Source organism: Chelonoidis abingdonii, chromosome 1 (assembly GCF_003597395.2).
Source record: "Chelonoidis abingdonii isolate Lonesome George chromosome 1, CheloAbing_2.0, whole genome shotgun sequence".
In the NCBI taxonomy this organism is placed as follows: domain Eukaryota; kingdom Metazoa; phylum Chordata; order Testudines; family Testudinidae; genus Chelonoidis; species Chelonoidis abingdonii.
Window position 1 is genome coordinate 113,311,802 of NC_133769.1, and position 19,576 is coordinate 113,331,377.

General features: G+C 45.3%; 1 protein-coding gene across 1 annotated transcript in view; it reads left to right on the forward strand.

Moving 5' to 3' along the window:
• Positions 1–2,950: 2,950 nt before the first annotated feature.
• The window catches only part of PKP2 (plakophilin 2), a 78,252-nt gene continuing 61,626 nt past the window's right edge, over positions 2,951–19,576 (forward strand). The window contains exon 1 of the mRNA XM_032781889.2: positions 2,951–3,304. Within this exon, the coding sequence (XP_032637780.1) occupies positions 3,085–3,304 (220 nt within the window). The 5' untranslated portion in view covers positions 2,951–3,084. The remainder of the gene's footprint in view (positions 3,305–19,576) is intronic.

A 19,576-nucleotide genomic window follows, 5' to 3' on the forward strand; every position in this document is an offset into this window, starting at 1 on the left:
AAGACACATACCAGGAAAGGTGGGTCCATCCCAGGGACCCAGCCAGGTATGGAGGGTAGAGAGTACTGGGCAGGGAGGCTCAGGTTGGTCAGCCACCCTCCTTGTGAGAGGTGTAAGTGTGTACGTGTGTCATCTCTCCCTTTGGGTGGGCGGGGTAAGGGTACATCTGTCACCTCTCCCTGTGTGAACCCTACAGCCATAAAGATAAGAAGGTAAATAAAAAGAATCCAACTACACTATTTCTTTTTAACAGGGGCTCAGTCAACTTGTTTGTTTGAATGTACTGTATAGTTCTTATTGCCATTGAACTCACTTGAATATGAGTCATTTTACCAGGTGTCCTGTACTCACCATAAGAAAATCTATAACTAGGGTGACTATCTTTAACATAACATTTAGCGTAGTACATATTGTCATTATTTATCATTTTAAGTACCCAGACCTTAAGACCCGTGTCATGAGAAAGAACTAAAAATAATAAATACCTCCTACCACAGTAGGAAAACAACCACCCGCACACAGGGACATGATGCTGTCACCACTTAGGCGAGTGCTGGACTTTACTGCCCTGTATGCCTCAGATTTGGCAGGATCAGGGCCACAGTTAACAAGGGAGAAAGGATCTACAAGTCCTGTATGTATGTGTGGACATATCTAGATATGTGCTTTGGACTGTGTGCCCCTTATCCATCTGGATTATACATTCGTTCCTGTTTGGAAAGTGCTCAGCACATTGTGTCGGCTGCTGATAATAAGTAATAATTTGTGTGAGTGGGGAAGGGGACTGTCTATGTAAATATGTGATTGTGTACCTATCTTTTATGTGCCTTTATGACTGGTTGCTTAGGTGTGCTTATGAGTGGGCATGGGTGTGCCTAGAAGTGTCTGCATTTGTATGTGTGTGCATGCCTTTATGGCTGGTGGGTTGAATGTGTGAGCGAGCACAGAATCATAGAAATGCAGAGCTAGAAGGGATCTCCAGAGGTCAGCGAGTCCAGTCCTCTGCACTAAGGCATGTGGCAGTGTATGTGTGTTTTACTAGGTGTGGTCTGATGTTGAAATCAAACTGACACTTTTTAAAAGTTATGCCAGCATAGCTATGTCTGTTAAGAATGGGCAGAGGGGAGAAGAGGAGGAGAGAATCATACTCCCAATTGACATAGCTATGTTAGCAAAAGGCCCAGTGTAGATTAGGCCCCAGACTTTTACCAGAGTAACAGATGTGAGTTAAAACTAGATTAGTTAAATTGGTGCAGCCCAGCCCTGCGGGTGGCTGTGTATGACACAACTTCTACAGCTGTTATTCAATAGGCCTTGTTCTAGGCCCTGTCTACACTACAAACTTTGATGGAGGCCTGTTTTGGGTATAAGTAGTGTCTTGCTCAGGCAGGGGCACACTTGGTGCTATGGGGCCAGAAGAGCTAGTCTGTTGCCTATAGGGTTGCCAGGTATCTGATTATTGACTGGACCACCTGGTCAAAATGGTGGCTGTCAGCACTGCTGACTGGGCCATTAAAAGTCTGGGCAGCAGCACAGCAGGGCTAAGGAAAGCTCCCTGGCTCCACACAGGTCCCGGAAGTGGGGGGCATGTCTGTGTCCCCTAGGTGTAGAAGTGGCCACTGAGGCACCATGGGCTCCCCTGCCCTGAGTGCTGGTTCCAGAGCTTCCAGTGGCCAGGAACTGTGGCCAACTGGAGCTGCAGGGGCAGTGCCTGCAGACAGAGGCAGTGCACAGAGCCATTTGGCCCTGCCTCTGCCTAGGAGCGAAAAGGAAAGGCCGGCCCGTTCCAGGAGCCACCTGAGGTAACCACCCCGCTGAGCTCAACCTCCTGCCCTAGCCCTGAGCCCCCTCCTACACCCAAACTACCTCCCAGAGCCTGAACCCCCTCCTGCATCCCAACCCCCCCCTCAGCCCACACCCTGAACCCCTCATTTCTAGCCCCACCCCAGAGCCTGCACCCCCAGCTGGAGCCCTCACCTGCCCTGCAGACCAATCCCAGCCCCAAGACCCCCTGCACCCTTCACTTCTGACCCCACCCTAGAGCCCAAATCCCCCTCCTGCACTTCAACCCCCTTTTCCAGCCCTGCACCAGAGTCTGCACCCTCAGCTGGAACTCTCACCTGCCCTACAGCCCAACTCCCAGCCCAGAGGCCCCCCTGAACCCCTCATTTCTGGCCTCACCTCAAAGCCTGTACCCTCTCCCAAACCCTTGCGGCAGACCGGAGTCCCCTCCTACACTGCATACTCCTAGCCCAGACCTCCCAGCTGGAGCTATCACTCACTCTTACAACTACCCTCCTGCCCCAGCCCAGAACCCCTCATTTCTGACCTCACCCCTTCTCACACCCCAACCCTCTGCCCAGCCAGGGAAAATGAGCAGGGGGGGTGGGAGAGCGATGGAGGGAGCGGGGCAGGGGTGTTCAGTGTTTTTCTGCAGTTGAAAAGCTGCTCACCCTAGTTACCTACACGCTTTGTTTGGGGGAGTCGCCTTTCGGCCCTGACCAAAACTCATGGCAAAGTTGTTCTGTCTCCTCCCTTCCTATAAAGCGCTGCCTGAACCCTACTCAACTGGATCCTTGTGCCCACGGACTGACGCCTTCCTTCCCTCCCCCGCCAGAGGCTCAGCGCACCCCGCCTGGTGTCCTTTCCCTGCGGGCGCTGCAGCGAAAAGGTTACTGATTTCCTCCCCCCCTTGCTGCCACGCCGAGTTGCCGGTGAGCAAAAGCAGGGCGAGGCCGGCTGGCCGTGTGGGATCGCAGGGGGCCGCGCCCACGCCACGGAAGTCCAGGAGCCCTGCCCCCGGGGCCGAGGGCGGAGAGGGAGGGCGCGCTCCTCCCTCCCATCGCCAGGCTGGGGGAGGAGCAGGGGGACGTGTCTCCCTCCTGCCCCTGGGGCGGCAGGATCCTGGCAGCCGGCTGCTACCTGCGCTGCGGCGAGGGCGTGGCAGAGCCACGGGCTGCCCAGCCCCGTCTGTCGCTCCTGCACTGGGCGCTGGAGCTGGGCGGCGGCTGCTCAGCCAGGGACCGACCGTAGGGAGCAGGCTCCACCGCAGCCTCCGCTGGAGCTTCTTCCCGCAGCTGGACCATGGGCACCTTGGACTCTGCCGCCGCTGCCGACCGCAGCTACATCCGCACCGTCCTGGGCCACCAGACCCTGCAGGAGCAGGACAGTTCCACCCTGGCTCTGCCCTCCGAGGCCAGGCTGAAGCTCTTGAGCAACCGCGCTGGGAATGAGAAAAGTCTCCGCATCCAGCAGCAGGTCCAGCAAACGCTGGCCAGGAAAAGCAGAGGCTCCCTGTCAAATGGTGAGTGCCCCAAGCAAGGCCCGATCCCGTCCCCCTTGTGACTCCCCCTTTTCCCCTTCTCATTCTTTTTGCTTTCCTCACCGCTTCACCCCTCTTTTTCTTCTTCATTCTCCTTCTTCTTTCTATTCTTCATCCCTCCCCCTTACCAAGATTAATACCAATAGTTTCTGGTACATTTTGCTTTCTTCTTTACAGTTCTCTCACAAGGCAGCCTTATCCTGTGGGAAGGCTCTTCCTGAAGGTGACACTGATATTCCATGGCTCTCTGTATTCCCATCTTGCCCACAGAAAAGTTTGAATCACGCGCCTCCAGGAGTCAAATGTTTCCCTTACCAAATCCCCCACCCCAACCATTCTGCCTGTCTTCCCCCTTATGACCTGTTATGCTAAGACCAGCTGTGAGGTTCTCCATTTTTCTGACTTCTTTCAACTGTGTGTCAGGTCTCTTGTTGAAATTGTTGCTATATAAATGTAACCAGGAGTACCTAAAGGATTTAGGAGTGCAGTATTGATTTGAAAGTCAAGGGGATTGATGCTCTATCAGTGCTTTTGAGGATTGTGGGCGTTTTGATTAAGCTCAGTGTTGGTTATGTTCTCTAACTTAGTCTTTGTAAACTGCAATGGCCTTCAGGGAAATGGCCTTGAGATGATCTAATGGGACTTTCCTGCCTCTTACAGTATTTACCATATGATCATAGCTGTCTCTGTTATTTTTTTCTTTAATGCTGTCTCACGCTTTCCTTTCTGATTAAATAAATTAGCCCTGATTTTCCTCTCTTGCGACAGTATTTTCACAGTAGTATAACTCAATTGACTTCAGCTGAGTTACTCCTGGTTTGCCATGGTGTGAAAGAAGAATCATGTCTCTTCCTCCTCCAACCCACCTTCCTGTAACCATTCCAGTGTGTTTGTTTTAATCCTCTTTTAATTATTTTTTCTAACTGTCAAACTGTGGAAAGATATAAAGAAAATATCTTGCCTACCTTCAGGCTGAAAACATAAAGAAAATATCTTGCCTACCTTCAGGCTGAAAACATAAAATAAACGAAGGAGAGGCATAATAAAATACACATGGGAAAGGAGTTATTAGGAGACATAGAAACAATAATACCATAGAACAGGGATCGGCAATCTTTGGCATGCGGCCTGAGGGAAATCCACTTGCAGGCTGTGGTGGTTTGTTTACCTGCAGCATCCACAGGTTCGCGGTTTGCCATTCCGAGGCCAGTGGGGGCTGCGGGAAGCGGTGGCCAGCACATCTCTCGGCCTGCACGGCTTCCCGCAGCCCCCATTGGCATAGAATGGCAAACCACCGCCAGTGGGAGCTGTGATCTTCCAAACCTGCGGACACTGCAGGTAAACAACCCCAGACTGCTAGTGGATTTCCCTGACGTGCCAAAGGTTGCCGATCCCTGATATAGAAGATTGTTGTTCACAGGACGCATTGGTGTGTGTAGTGCTTTATAGTTAAATCCCTGCCTTTAGGAGTCTCTGACCTGTGGGTTGGATTCATGCTGCCACACTCTTTGCCCACCACATGGATCCAGAGCCAAAGAATCCTCTAAAGCGCTGAGAGATGGATGCCTTCAGCTCTTATAATATGGCCCTATGTTGGTATTAATCGGTGTTGGAAATATGATTTTATTTTAAAACAGAGGCACCCAAAAAGTTAAGGCTATAAGGATCAATTATGAAAGCTTTAATCCTGTTTTTAAAAAAGATGAGGAAATATTGACTCACTCTTTTATAGTCTGATGCTCCATTTATGTGAAGAGTCTTAAGCTGAGTTTTAAGTACGGACGTGATCATCTTTTTGTTCTCATAAAAATATGAGAGAAAGTACCTCTTATGGATAAATATAATTCATCTATCTGTCTTGTTCCCAACAAAAAAAAAAATAGTAGTAATAATTATGATCTAGTGCTATTGGTGGCTTCCAGCTTAAAAAAATTCACCAAAAATGAATGGGATGCAGTCACAACTGTACCTTCGTTAAAAAAACTTTGCAAGACATCCATCAAAATCATGTACCCTTGGTTTCACAATAAAGTGCTCGGTAGCTCTAGGCAGAATAGTTTAGTTTATATGTATATTCTCAGCCTGTGAGCTTGAGTATTAAAGGAGCTTCCAAAGATTTTAACAATTGCTATTTGTTCTGTTGAAATGTGCGTAAAATTAGACACGCCTGTAAAAATACATTTAACATGCGCGAATTCAGCTTTGCACAGTTGGCAAAAAAAAAAGAGAAAAATAACAATTTAAATACTGTACGTATAGTGCGGGTGATTCCACACACCATTACGCTCGGTGTAATTTTGACTATCCGCAATTTTCACTTTACGCGCTGACAGCGGAATGTAACCCCAGTGTAAAAATGAGACTCGCCTGTATTTTATTTTATGGTTAATGATAGAGTTGAGACTTTGAATAATGCTTCTTTAAACAAAAGCTGACAAATGAGGGTGGGTTAGGACAATGCAAATGTCAACACACCCAAAACACTCTGACAGGGGAGGCTCCAGACAGGGGAGGCACCAGCACACCAAGCATGTGCATGGGGTGGCAAGCCGCGGGGGGTGGCCTGCCGGTCCCTGTGAGGGCAGCAGTCAGGCTGCCTTCGGAGGCATGCCTGCGGGAGGTCCGCCAGTCCAACGGCTTCGGCGGCAATTCAGTGGCGGGAGCGCCAAAGGCACGGGACCAGCAGACTTCCCACTGGCATGCTGCCAAATCTGCATTACCAGTGGACCTCCCACAGGCATGCCATCAAAAGCCGTCTGACTGCCGTCCTTGGGGCGGCAAAATACATAGAGCCGCCCCTAGCTCCAGATCTACTACTTTCTCTAATTCCTCTGCAGGGAGTTTGCAATTCTAATGGATTTGGGATATTTGGGGTTTTTTTTATTACTATTATTATTTACTTTTTTTTTGAAATTTCAAGTATTTCAGACATTTTGCATTTTAGAAATGCTGATAATTTTTTAAAATAGGCTTCAGAAACAAGAAGCCTGTATATAAAATGTCTGTGATAGGTGAACTAGTTATGGCGCTAAGAACTTTAACAACAGTTCTTCCTTATATGTACCTGTGCTCAATTTATCACACTTCTTTGGGTTATTTCCAGCTCAAAACACAGAAAGACCCAAGACAACTGGATTTGTTTCATATTCATGTTTATACTTAGGTAAGCCCCCTCCACAGAGATTTGCTACTATTTTGGATGGAAAAAATGTCCATCTTCCTGAATTATAAAGCCTTTCAAACTTTGCTTTGACACTGCTGGCTAAATATACACCAAGTGCCTAATTCTGCACCCCTTAAAGTCAATGAGAAAACTCTCTTGCACTTGAAAAGGAGAATGCTCAGTCCCCTCTGATATAAATGCCCCATTAGTAAGCATTTCAGACCCAGTTCATCAAGCTACTTAAGCATACTCATAACTGGACTATTCACATGCTTAAAGTTACGCAAGCACATAAGCACTTGTTTCTACATCTGTAAAGAGGAATCAATGATACGTACTGCAAAGGGCCTGATCCTGTAGTCCCTGAGGCCTAATAATTTCCATTGGCTGAACTGGAAGCTTTGAGTGTGCAAGGAGTGTAGCATCAAACAGTATATTTTATATAAAAGGCACCAGACTAATGGTTCCAGCTCAGCGTTAACTGTGACCTACAAGGAGAAACAGATTGGGTTTGTGCCCTTTTTTGCTGTTTGATAATGCATAAAGAAGCCTGAAAGTGTTCTGTTCTGTTCTGTTTGTAGGTTTTTCTTTTAGTTTCTTTCTGCTTCTTTTTTTCTTGTTAGAAGTTCAGATCCATCTCGAAATATGTGCATTTTTATTCCTTGAAAAAAATGTATAGTTAGTCTTGAAATGAGAATTACTCCTGTTACTATGAGATTAATATTAAGTGCTGTTTCAGTTCTATTTCAAAAGAAAAACACGTGGTCAGTGAACCAGTTGCTGTAGCTTTTATAAGTTAAAAGTTTGGTCAGAAAGAAATAAAATTGAGCACTAAAGCAGTCAAATGAAAATTTTGATTATCTACATAAATAAACTTTCTCCCACTTGGTCTCACTGCAAAATAGAATCTGTTATCACAAAGAGAGCAGTATCAAAATGTTATGCAATAATAGGTCTGGAACTGCTTCCTTCAGTTCACATGTGTAATTTAATAGTAGTGGCGATTTCATGTGCTCTTCAAGAGATTAGAACCCATTATATTTCTGTTTCTTCTTTTCACCAATCTGAATCTCTTTGATGTGTCTTTACTGGCTACTTAATTCTGTAGCTGGCATTTCCATTCCTCTAGTGATTGACCAAATCCACGCTCCTTTACATCCTTAACCCTTTTATTGATGGATAGGAAAGCAGAATCTGGCACCTTAGTTTATCAAAAAGGGCCCTGACTATATAATTAATTTCACTGAAGGAGTCGCATTCAATTTTATGACTAATAGACCTCTAAGTCTTCTGAGGTTTTGGAGGACAGTTTTGGGTGTAGGCCAGTTATGGATTAGGTTCCCTTTTATGTCTCCCTTATGTTTCTTCATTTGTATAGGTCTTAATGGGATTTTTCTCTCTTGCTTTTAGCTGATTTTCTCTCTTCTAGTTTGAGTAGATATTTCAGTAGCAATTGGATCATACTCAGTCTCACGTTTTGAAATCAAAGAAAATCATTCCCTTTTAAAATCATTGTAGATAGAGGCATTAGGTAGAAGGAACATTTGCTGAAGACTTCCATTCATATTTTTTCCTGTTAAATTCTTTGCTGCTTCTTCCTAAACAATAAAGGGTTTTTGTTTTTCTTAAACTATGAGAAATTGTGCAACTGTTCCAGCCTGGACCAATTTAAAGTATAAAACATTAGGAAATATACTATAGGGATCACTCCTCCATTGGCAGGGAGATGGACTGAATGATCTGGATGACTCTTTATCTCAGGCATCTGTGATTCAGTGAAGGGCTTGTTGCCGGCACAAAGTGCCCGAGGGGGGCAACAACAGGGGGGTCTGTTGCCTGGTGTGCACTACGCCAATAAACACACCAGGGGTGGAGAAGCAAAACACAAGTTTATTTGAGCTCAAATAAGGTGCGAGGGAGAATGCAATCTCAAATCCTGCACACCTAAAACAAGCAGTTTCTTCCTTTTATATCCCAGTTGTTTACTACAAAACTTTTTCTTGCTGACTAACTGATCTTTCACTCCCCGCTCCTTTCCCATCCAGCTGCAGTATCTTTTCTTACTCAATCTTTTTGTCTTCCCCCTCCCTCTCCCCTTTCTGCTGCAGAGACATGTATGCTGTATCTAAGAGTGGCTTTGAAACTTGCTTCAATTTAGCTCCAGTGGCTATTACAATCAGAAAACTAACTGCTGACATTACATTTTACAGCTATTAACACATTAGGTTACACAAAGTGTTAAACATGGAGGAACAATGGTTCATTGAGGCTTGAGCAGGAGGGCTTTATCGACACTCGTGGTCTTCCATTTTCCCGAGTTACCTAGATTTATGCCTAGTGACACCAACAGGCTGATACAGTATAGGACAAATCTAAGTGCTTCCGTGTTTCATGAATGTTTGAATAGAAAATTAGCATAAGAACAGCCGTACCGGGTCAGACCAAAGGTCCATCTAGCCCAGTATCTGGCCAATGCCAGGTGCCCCAGAGGGAGTGAACCTAACAGGCAATGATCAAGTGATCTCTCTCCTGCCACCCATCTCCACTCTCTACAGAGTCTAGGTACACCATTCTTTACCCATCCTGGCTAATAGCCATTTATGGACTTAACCACCATGAATTTATCCAGTTCTCTTTTAAACACTGTTAGAGTCCTAGCCTTCAAAATCTCCTCAGGTAAGGAGTTCCACAAGTTCACTGTGCGCTGTGTGAAGAAGAACTTCCTTTTATTTGTGTTAAACCTGCTGCCCATTAATTTCATTTGGTGACCCCTAGTTCTTGTATTATGGGAATAAGTAAATAACTTTTCCTTATCCACTTTCTCAACATCACTCATGATTTTATATACCTCTGTTCATAATCCCCCTTCGTCTCCTCTTTTCCAAGCTGAAGAGTCCTAGCCTCTTTAATCTTTCCTCATATGGGACCCTCTCCAAACCCTTAATCATTTTAGTTGCCTTTCTGAACCTTTCTAATGCTAGAATATCTTTTTGAGGTGAGGAGACACATCTGTACATAGTATTCAAGAGTGGGCATACCATGGTTTATATAAGGGCAATAAAATATTCTCAGTCTTATTCTCTATCCCCTTTTTAATGATTTCTAACATCCTGTTTGCTTTTTGACTGCCTCTGCACACTGCGTGGACATCTCAGAGAACTGTCCATGATGACTCCAAGATCCTTTTTCCTGATTTGTTGTAGCTAAATTAGCCCCATCATTGTATGTATAGTTGGGGTTATTTTTTCCAATGTGCATTACTATTTAGCATTTATCCACATAAATTTCATTTGCCATTTTGTTGCCCAATCACTTAGTTTTGTGAGATCTTTTTGAAGTTATTCACAATCTGTTTTGGTCTTAACTATCTTGAGTAGTTTAGTATCATCTGCAAACGTTGCCACCTCACAGTTTACCCCTTTCTCTAGATCATTTATGAATAAATTGAATAGGACTGGTCCTAGGACTGACCCTTGGGGAACACCAATAGTTACCCCTCTCCATTCTGAGAATTTACCATTAATTCCTACCCTTTGTTCCCTGTCTTTTAACCAGTTCTCAATCCATGAAAGGACCTTCCCTTTTATCCCATGACAGCTTAATTTACTTAAGAGCTTTTGGTGAGGGACCTTGTCAAAGGCTTTCTGGAAATCTAAGTACACTATGCCCACTGGATCCCCCTTGTCCACATGTTTGTTGACCCCTTCAAAGAACTCTAATAGATTAGTAAGACACGATTTTCCCTTTACAGAAACCATGTTGACTATTGCTCAACAGTTTGTTTTTTTATATGTCTGACAATTTTATTCTTAACTATTTTTTTGACTATTTTGCCCGGTACCGACGTTAGACTTACCGGTCTGTAATTGCTGGGATCACCTCTAGAGCCCTTTTTAAATATTGGCGTTACATTAGTTAACTTCCAGTCAATGGGTACCAAAGCCAATTTAAAGGTCAGGTTACAAACCTTAGTTAATAGTTCCGCAACTTCACATTTGAGTTCTTTCAGAACTCTTGGGTGAATGCCATCGGGTCCCGGTGACTTATTACCATTGCGTCCTGGTGACTTGTTAGATAGGAGAGGGAAGAAAGCAGGAACCCAGAACTCTGAAGGGTACCTGTAGGGGACACTTTTGCCCACTCTGAGAGAGAGAGGGAAACAGCAATTCATGAGGTGAGAAACCATATCAATATGAGAAGATCATGACCACTACCGGATTCTGACTACCTGGGGTGTGATTATATTAAGACCTGCTGGGTTTCTTGGCACCACGAGGTTTTTGTGGTAGCTATCCAAATACAGGTACACATGGTAAAGAACCTCATAACTGGGATGTGAGCGCACACAGAATTTGAGGCATTTGGTGCTCACTGAGTCTTTATAGACTGACTGTCCCATTTGTATTTTGTGCTGTCTCAGGTACACCCAGATTTGTCCTATTGTCACTCTGACTTAGAGGTTGGGTAGTAAATAGGTGGACTTTGGCTGCAAACTGCAGACAGTCTACCATCCATGACCCAGGATTATTGGGAGGAATTCAAAGCATTTTGAAGCCTTTCTGGACACAGGAAAAACTCTGGTACCAAGTCCAAGGGATCAACAAGGGCTGGAGGAGAAACACAGGATGGCTGGGAGTTTTTCTCAGAGTCCACTCACTCTTCAAGACTCTCTTTCCATTACAGAAGATGTGTTGCTAATTCTCATGATTTTATCCCAAGTCTAGTGATATTTGGTGGCTTTTTTTTAAAACACCAGCTTCTGGAGTCCTGTGATTATGTAAGCCTTTTTGTTAAAATGAAAGCTGCGATTAAGCTTCTGGCACTCTAGTTGCAGGAAAAAAAGCATTAAAATCTGATCCCTAAAATCAGGAGTGTGCCCTGCTTGTCCACCCTGAGACCCACCCTGGCCTAAAGGTTTCAAAAACCAGAGGGCAAATATGGAACACCCAGACTTCATTTATGTTTGGCTTAAAAACCATGAGATTTAACAATCTTCTGGTTTTGGTGGCCTAACTTGTGGTTTTTGAATATTTGGAGTTGGCAAAACTGTAAGTTTAAGAGCTTGTCTACACTTACATTGATATAGACCAGGGCTAAGAGTTGGAGACGAAAAGCATATATATGTCCAGCACGGAGCCTAGAGGAAGGGTTCAGTCTCCTTACTCCAGGGAATGCAAAGGCAAATCTGATTTAGAGCTCCTTCTCTGGGTCTAATAGCTAATGGAGAAATCCAGCATTATGTAGTAACACTTCCTTTAGAAGCAGAGTTTCACAAGAGCACTGAAGGTCAAACCAGCTGGCCAGTTAAAAATCTAAAATTCTTTGCTTAGTAAAAGTTCTCTGAATGTTGCAACTTTTGATCAACAATATTTTGGCTTTGCAAAGAGAACAGCTATGCTTGGTATGAAGCTTGGGCTAATTTAGTTAATGAAGGGCAATGTAGTCATCATTATATTATTGGTTGAGTGCAGACAGTGAGTTCAGAGCTGCACAAAACATGCAGGAAAGAGAGGCCTTACTCACAGGAGCTTTATGTCTTAACTAAATAAATAATAGACAATATAGGCACATAGTCTGGGATTTTCAAAGGAATCTAAGGAAGCTAGGTCCCCAAGTCCTATTGAATGTCAAGCTAGGTCCCCAAGTCCTATTGAATGTCAAGCTGAATTGGGTCTCTAGTCTAGGTCTCTTTATAAATTCCCCAACCATAAAACACTGGGCAAACAGAAAGTAGACTAATGACACGGCATGATTGCAAATATATGTATTTTTAAGGAATAAATAAATGGCAGTTCTTTGAGTGGAGAAGTAATACTGCTCGGCTTCAAAAAACATTTATAATTGCTGAAGGAGTTACACCAGTAAATTACACCTTAGTACTACTGGGGCCTTGGGACAGGACAATGATGTGTGATATAAAAAGTCTATAAATTAAACAAACTATTTGAACATGTGGGGTCTCAGTTGGTATCGCACAGTGGTAGGCAGAATAAGCAGAGTGTACATGTTTGTAGAGCAAACCAGACATGGCTGGCACCACTTAGTCAAATACAGTACTTAGGTATCCCTTGCCTGGTATAAAAGACACACACAGACTTAAAGTGACAGAGCAATGCAGCTGGCACATATGACTGAATTTTGCCCAACATCTTTAAATGCTTTTCAGTGGTATACATAGGTTCTGATTTATCCTTACACTGTTACATTCCAATGAAAATCCATAACAGCTCCATAACATAATCCTTTTTCAGCCTCTTGGTCTGTTTTATTTTTGCCACATCCTTTGCCAGCCTCAAAATATTTACCCAGGTCCAGATTCATGGAGGTATTTAGATGCCTAAAAGCACCTAAGTAAGTTAATGCTTAAATTCCACTGAATGTCAATGGGTGTTTGTTTTTGCAAATCCCACTAGGTTCGTAACTTTAGGCACCCAAATATCTTTGTAAATCTGCCCCCTAGAGTTTTAAAGATGCAAATTTCATCCAGTTTTGGCTCAGTTAACTACATAGTTCTTTGGTTGTGTTCCATCTGGTATTTGAGGACAGACTGCCTTTTGGATCAAAGTGATGTGACCAGTCAGTTGCTCTAGGTCGGGGTCAGCAAGCTGCAGCTCTGGAGCCACATGCGACTCTTTGGCTGTCCCCTTGCAGGCAGCCGTTTTTTGAGAGAGTGCAGGGTGGAGGCTCTGTCCAGGAGGTGCTTACCACAGGTGGCTCCCAGCCAGCAGCAGCAGGACTCTGGCCCCACGCTGCTCCGAAAAGCTGCTGCACATTTCTGTACACCACTGGGGGGAGGGAGGCAGCGGGTCTCTGTGCACTGCCTGCGCCCGCAAGCACCACCCCCTCAGTTCCCATTGGCTGATTCCTGGCCAATGGGAGCTGTGAGGACAGTACTGGGGGGAGGGGCAGCACATGGAGCTGCCTCCCTGCACCGGGGGCATACAGAGACGTGCCAGCAGCCGGCCGCTTCCGGGAGCAGCATGGGGCCAGAGCCCTGCTGCGCTGCTGGCCAGGAGCCACCTGTGGTATCCTGGCCAGGGCCTACACTTCGCACCCCCTCCTGCACCCTAGCCCCCTGCCCAGGTCAGAACCTCCTCCTGCACCCAAACTCCATCCCAGACACCTCATCCCCTACCCCAGCCCGGAGCCCCCTCCTGTTTATTTTCAAATTCAAATGGCAGAAGTCACATTAAAAGTATTGGTGAGTAGTAGTAACTTTAATATTTCAATTATTATTAGTTGATAAATTGTAATTCTACAAGTAGCTTTGTGTGTGGTGCATCTCTCAAAATATTTTGGTCAAAGACAAAAACAAAGAAAGGCTCTTCTTTGAAAGGTTGCCGACCTCTGCTCTGGGTTCTCCATTGTTGAAGACTAGTTTTCTATCCATATAAACTGCTGCAATTATGCTTCAGTCATATCCTTCCCGAGATTTTGACTTTTACTTTACCCCTTGAAACACCTCTCTCTATTTTATGTGTATAACAGTATTTGCTGTTAGTCAGAGCCAGTGGATTCCTGTGAACAATAATTTAAATAACACCTGTTACATAGTCAAAAAGTATTTTTTTTTTTTTTTTTTTTTTTTTTTTTTTTTAGCAAGGGACTTTACCTTTTGGAAGCATTATATTAATTATAGACTCACAACCTGAAAAAATGTTAAATGAAAACAAATAATCTGATTGTAACCGAGGCAATAACAGTGAGTCACAGTTTTACCTTCAGTGCTAGACCTTGGATGAAACGTGAGAGAGACAGTACAGCATGCCTCCCACACTTTGTGTAGGATTACTTAACCTTTCAGGTATGGATTGGGACTGTCTTTAATCCCCTTTCCTCTCTGAGGGTCTTATGCCATATGTCTCCATAATCCATAGAATTTGCTCATGGCCTCTTACTGCACTCTGCATGCAGAACTCAAGGGATTAATGAAGCACTGCCTGCTCTAATATGTTACCACTAGATTGGAGCCTAAGGAAAAAGAAACATCAAGAGTTGAGCTAGGCAAGTATGCAGTGCAGATTATATATACCATGTGTGCTGCATTTTTCAAAGCTGTGTCAAAATTGCCCCTGCAATATATGTACAAGGAATAGCATTGACACATGAGCATGCATTTTCGCAAGAATTTCCATCTGCAATTTTCTGTTTTAGCCCTGCTAGCCAGGGCTAGTCCACAACATTTTTGCACCTGATGCAGGGAGCTCAAATGACGCCCCCATTCTCCCTTGCTTGGGCCAAAACTTTGAAAGGTCTCAATTCTGCCTTTCTTCCTGTTTTTCTCCTCATGATACTGCTCTGCTACCTACCCCAATAAACGAGAATTAACAACTTAAAATGCCTTGTTCAAAAATTTTAAGTAACCATTTTATTTTCAAATGCCTGAACAGCAATGTCCCTTTTCTTGTCTGCATAGTAAACACTGGCATTTTTATCTGTTTGAATAATCAAAGTGATGCTTTCCGTGCCTTCTTGGTTGCAAAGATTTGAACTGTTTCCTGAAGGACCATAGTCTAGGCCAGCTCATGCTCTATTGAGATGGTTGCAAGGCTGACCAGCCTCTCCTGTTTCATTGTGGAGCGTAGATGTGTTTATATTAACTTCAGCTTGGAGAAGCTGCCTTTTCCACTGGCAACTGTTACAGGAAGTGTTAGAAGTATGTACAGAGCAAGAAAAGCATTTGGGGAGAGGATGGTCATCTTATTTCTATACATATATTCCAGAACAGCCTTTGGAGTTGATCCTGCTGAAATGTATCTTGAAAGGGCTTTCAGTTTATCACTTAAATCACTTGCATCAATATCGTGCATGTCATCATGTGCCAACACTGTCTATAGTGCCCTGCGTTGCTGGTATAGGCCTTCTTCAGGCATAGTGAGGAGTTTTGGAATATCATACAACATCTCAAATATACTGTTGTGTTCCTTGAGCTGCATGAAACATTCTTCAACTGACTGTATTGCACAATCTAGCGCCTGGTTAAAGAATTCAACTTTGAATTGTTGTTTGGGGTCTGCTTATGGATTATCCCGATGCCTCGTAATCAAAATGTCTTCTTCGGTGATTCTTGTATTCTTGAAATGGGTGGGGAAAATAGCTTCAGTGGTGAAGTTCCTTGCCAACTCTGTTGCATACTTTCAGAATGTTTTGAAATCCCTCATCTGACCGGTAGAAGACTGTAGGTATGGCTTTGCTTTGCTCCAGTAGTTCATTGTCCAGATATTCAAGTGTCACACTTGGAGTCTCTGGCTTACAACATATTTTCAAAGGTTATGTCATGCCACAAACACTAAGCCCACACAGAAATTTGAAGTTATGTATGTTTCTGGTGATTCCCTTCCCTTCTGCTCATTGTTCTCCCAACGAAACAGTTCCTGTCTAGCATGCAGGGCGCGTTAGGATAGTGCGTGGCCCATTCAAACTTTTCGGCAGGGCCTGGCAGGGATGACTTAAAAAAAAAAAAAAAAGTGGGGGGAAAAAGCCATTTCATTTCTTTCATATATATTGACTTTTCATACTATATAAATAATTAAAATTAATATATTTATATACATTGCATCATATATGACTGTGATTGGCTATTAATGACCACCATTCACAGTGTGGGTGCCGCCATCCCTGGGGTGCACATTGTTGGTCCCAGCTCTTCCTCCCCCCTCATTGAAGCAGGTGTGCAAGGTTACTCTCTGAACTGCAGGCAGCAGGGACATGGGGCTGGCTTGGAGCAGGGCAGGGCTGACGGAGGTAGGTCTGGCTGCAGCAGGACAAGGGTGTGGGCTGGTTGTGAGACCGGGGTGTGGTGCGGCTGGCTTCAGGCAGGGCCGCAGGGGGTGCAGCAGGATTTGCAGGGCTGAGAGAGAGAGGAGTTCGGGACTGGCTGGCTTTCGCAGTTGGGTGTGCAGAAGGGGTTACTTGGAGACAGGTGGAAGGGGCCGGCGGCGCGGTGGGCGGGAGAATGGAGGGGTTAGGGTGCACCGGCTAGCTGGGTTGATAGGGCCCGGCGCAGGCATACAGCGTGTTTTTAAAAGATGTGTGTGGGGCTTGGCTGGTGGCAGGGCTGCAGGGGTTGGCTGGAGACAGGACAGGGGGTTTGGCAGGGGCTAGCTGTGGGCACGGGGTGCAGAGCTGGCTGCAGGTGGGGGGGGCGGACTGGTGTGGGCAGGTCAGGGGGTGCAGCAGAGGCTGCTGGAACCCCAGCCCTTTAAGTAGCCCCCAAACCCCCTTTTACCCCGCCCCGGACCTTTTAAATAGCCGCAGGAGCGCTGGGGAATGCATGAGGGAGGCGGGGCTCCGGCAGCTATTTAAAGAACCTGGGTGGCAGAGGCAGCTGGAGCCCTGGGCCCTTTAAATAGCCCCTGGAGCCCCTCACTGCCCCAGGGTTCTGGGGCTATTTAAAGGGCCCAGAACTCCAGCCGGGGTTGTGGGGCTTGCCGCGCTGGAGCCCTGGCCGGAGAGCGGCAAAGCCCCGCTGCCCCCGCTCTCCCGGCTGGAGCCCCGACCGGAGAGCGGCAAAGCCCCGCTGCCCCAGCTGGAGCTCTAGCTGGGAGAGCGGGGCCATGGAAGACCCCGGAGCAGACCGCAGCCGGGCACTGGGGTAAGTTTAAAAAAAAAAAAAAAAAAAAAAAATTAAAAACGTGCCTAAGGTGCGGGGCCCTCTTAGGCACGGGTCCCGATTTCCCGGAATCGGCCGAATCGGCCTAAAGCCGGCCCTGATAGCATTATCCTCCATAAAAGCAACTATGGCATCGTCTGTCTTCCCAATTTGGTGTGTGTTAGGCTTTATTGCCTCCACTCGACTTTCCCGTCGTGTGGCACTCAGTGGTTTCAGTGTCAGAGAGGCTGTTCCCAGATGTTGCTTCAAAATTTGCCATCGATGAGTTGATGCAGAGAAAAATACATATGCTTTGAATTACATTAAAAAATTCAGCAGCCTTACTTGAAGGTGACACTGCGTCATTGACCACCAAGCTCAATGAATGAGAACTGCTTGGGACAAAAAACCTCGAGGGTTTAACTCTCAGATCCATGTCTGCACTCCTCTGTTCTTTCCTCTCATGTTGGCACCATTATTGTAGCCCTGACCTCTCATGTCAGCTATCGCAGTTCCTGTATCTTCCAGCTTTTTAAGAAGCACATTTGTCACACCAGCTCCTGTAGTATCATCAATGTCAATAAATTCTAGAAAATGCTCTCTGACAGTCACCATTGCAGGGACATTTTCACTAGGTTCTGTTGTTGTACAAAATGCACCATTAAAGTCATTTGTTCCATATGGCTGATGTCAGGTGTGCAGTCCAGAATAACAGAGTAATATCTGCTGACTTCAGATCTGCCACAATCTTCTGTTTGACTTTTGTTGCCAGTAACTGTATGATCTCATTTTGAATTGTTTTTCCAAGGTAGTAATGTGTACATTTCTTGGGTGGTGACTCTTCTTAGGTGCTCCTGGAGTAACAGCATCAAACTCAGCCATCAGCTCCACAATTTTAAGGAAGTTTCCATTGTTTGGCACATACAGCTGATCTGAAGTGCCATGCAGTGCTAGGTTTTGGGTAGCAAGCATTCTCACAATGGCAGTGAGCCTTTTCAGAACATTTTGCCAGTAAAGAGACTCTGATGCAATCTTCTCTTGATGCTGATCATCTATGGTGGCCTTTAACCTTAGTCTCATCTCAAGCTCTTTCCACCTATGGAATGCTCTCTGGTGATTTGCTGCCTTCTCATGGCATGCCAGATTTCTAGCCAGATTTTTCCAGTCCTTTGTTCTGTAGAACCCAATGTGGCTGGAACATTAGACTGGAAGAGTTTGCAACAAAAACAGTATGCAGCATTCTGGGGTTTTTGAGTACATAAGCCATGGCCTCTCCACTTTGTCACCATTGGGATTTTCCAGTAATGTGTGGGATGGAAACTTCTATTTTCATTGTCTTAGGGGAACATGAAGTTTTTCACTTGCTGTGGCCCATGCAGTACAAGGAAGTCCCTCAGGCTACTGCTCAAGTGGGTCCACAGTCCTGGATCATCAAGACTGAAGGAACTAAACTCAGCAGCAGCTGTTTCTTGCGCCTCCACCACACTCTTCTCTGATCTACACTTTTCTTCAGGAATGTGCATAGTTACATCCATTTGAGATGGAGATATGGATGCTGCAGTAGCTGCCAGGTCACCCGTACTCTGACTGGAACATCAGGCATCTCCTCACCACTCACATCCTCACTGGGGCCGGAAGGCTCACTGTGAACATTTGTGTCTATGTATCTCAGGAGAGCTCCTTCCTGCTTAGACAGAAAATTTTCCTTTGCTCTCTTTTTTTTTATGAATGCTGCCCCAGAGGGGAGTTTTCTTCTTTCACTCATGACTGCTGTTCTGTGCCAGCTATAGTGGTTTTCAGCACTCAATTGAAGGGGACAAATAAGCAGGCTGGTAGCAGGGCCTGAGTGAGGGAGGATATCAGCGTCTTAAGGGTCTAGCTGGCTCCTACTTCAGTTGACTGCCTATTCCCCCTCAGGTGGGTTCAGGGAAGCACCAGGAAACAGGAAGCTCCCTGAGAATCTGGTGTTAATCAGTGCAGGCTCCTGGGGGTGCTAGAGAGGTACATAAGAGGTTCCTGCTCCTGCTGGTTTTTGTTATTCCCTCTCACCTTTTCTCCTGTCTGCCTGTTGTCTCTTGTGCCCTCCAACCTCCAGCACAGCACTCCACCACCTCTGTGCATCTAGAGCAGAGAGAATACATATGCACCAGTAGCAGACACAATCTTCTACACTTGGGTTCTAGTGGTGCCCCCGCCCACAGTCTGGCACCTGAGGCAGCCACCTCAGTTCGCCTCACGGTAAGGCCAGCCCTGTTGCTAGCATATTTTGTATGTGCTTCACACCCTGATTTAAAATTGTAACTTTTTGTATGCATATTTTGGGTTATCATGGAAAACAAGTGTTCTGTAGTTGGAGAATGTGCCTTACAGTATCCATTCATTGCTAGAAGCTATATTAATGTAATCCCTTTACTACTTTAGTCAATCATCCATCAGAACATAGGATGTTTCTAAAAATTCTCCCTTGCTGTTATCAAAATATTTTTATGAAGTAGTTGTT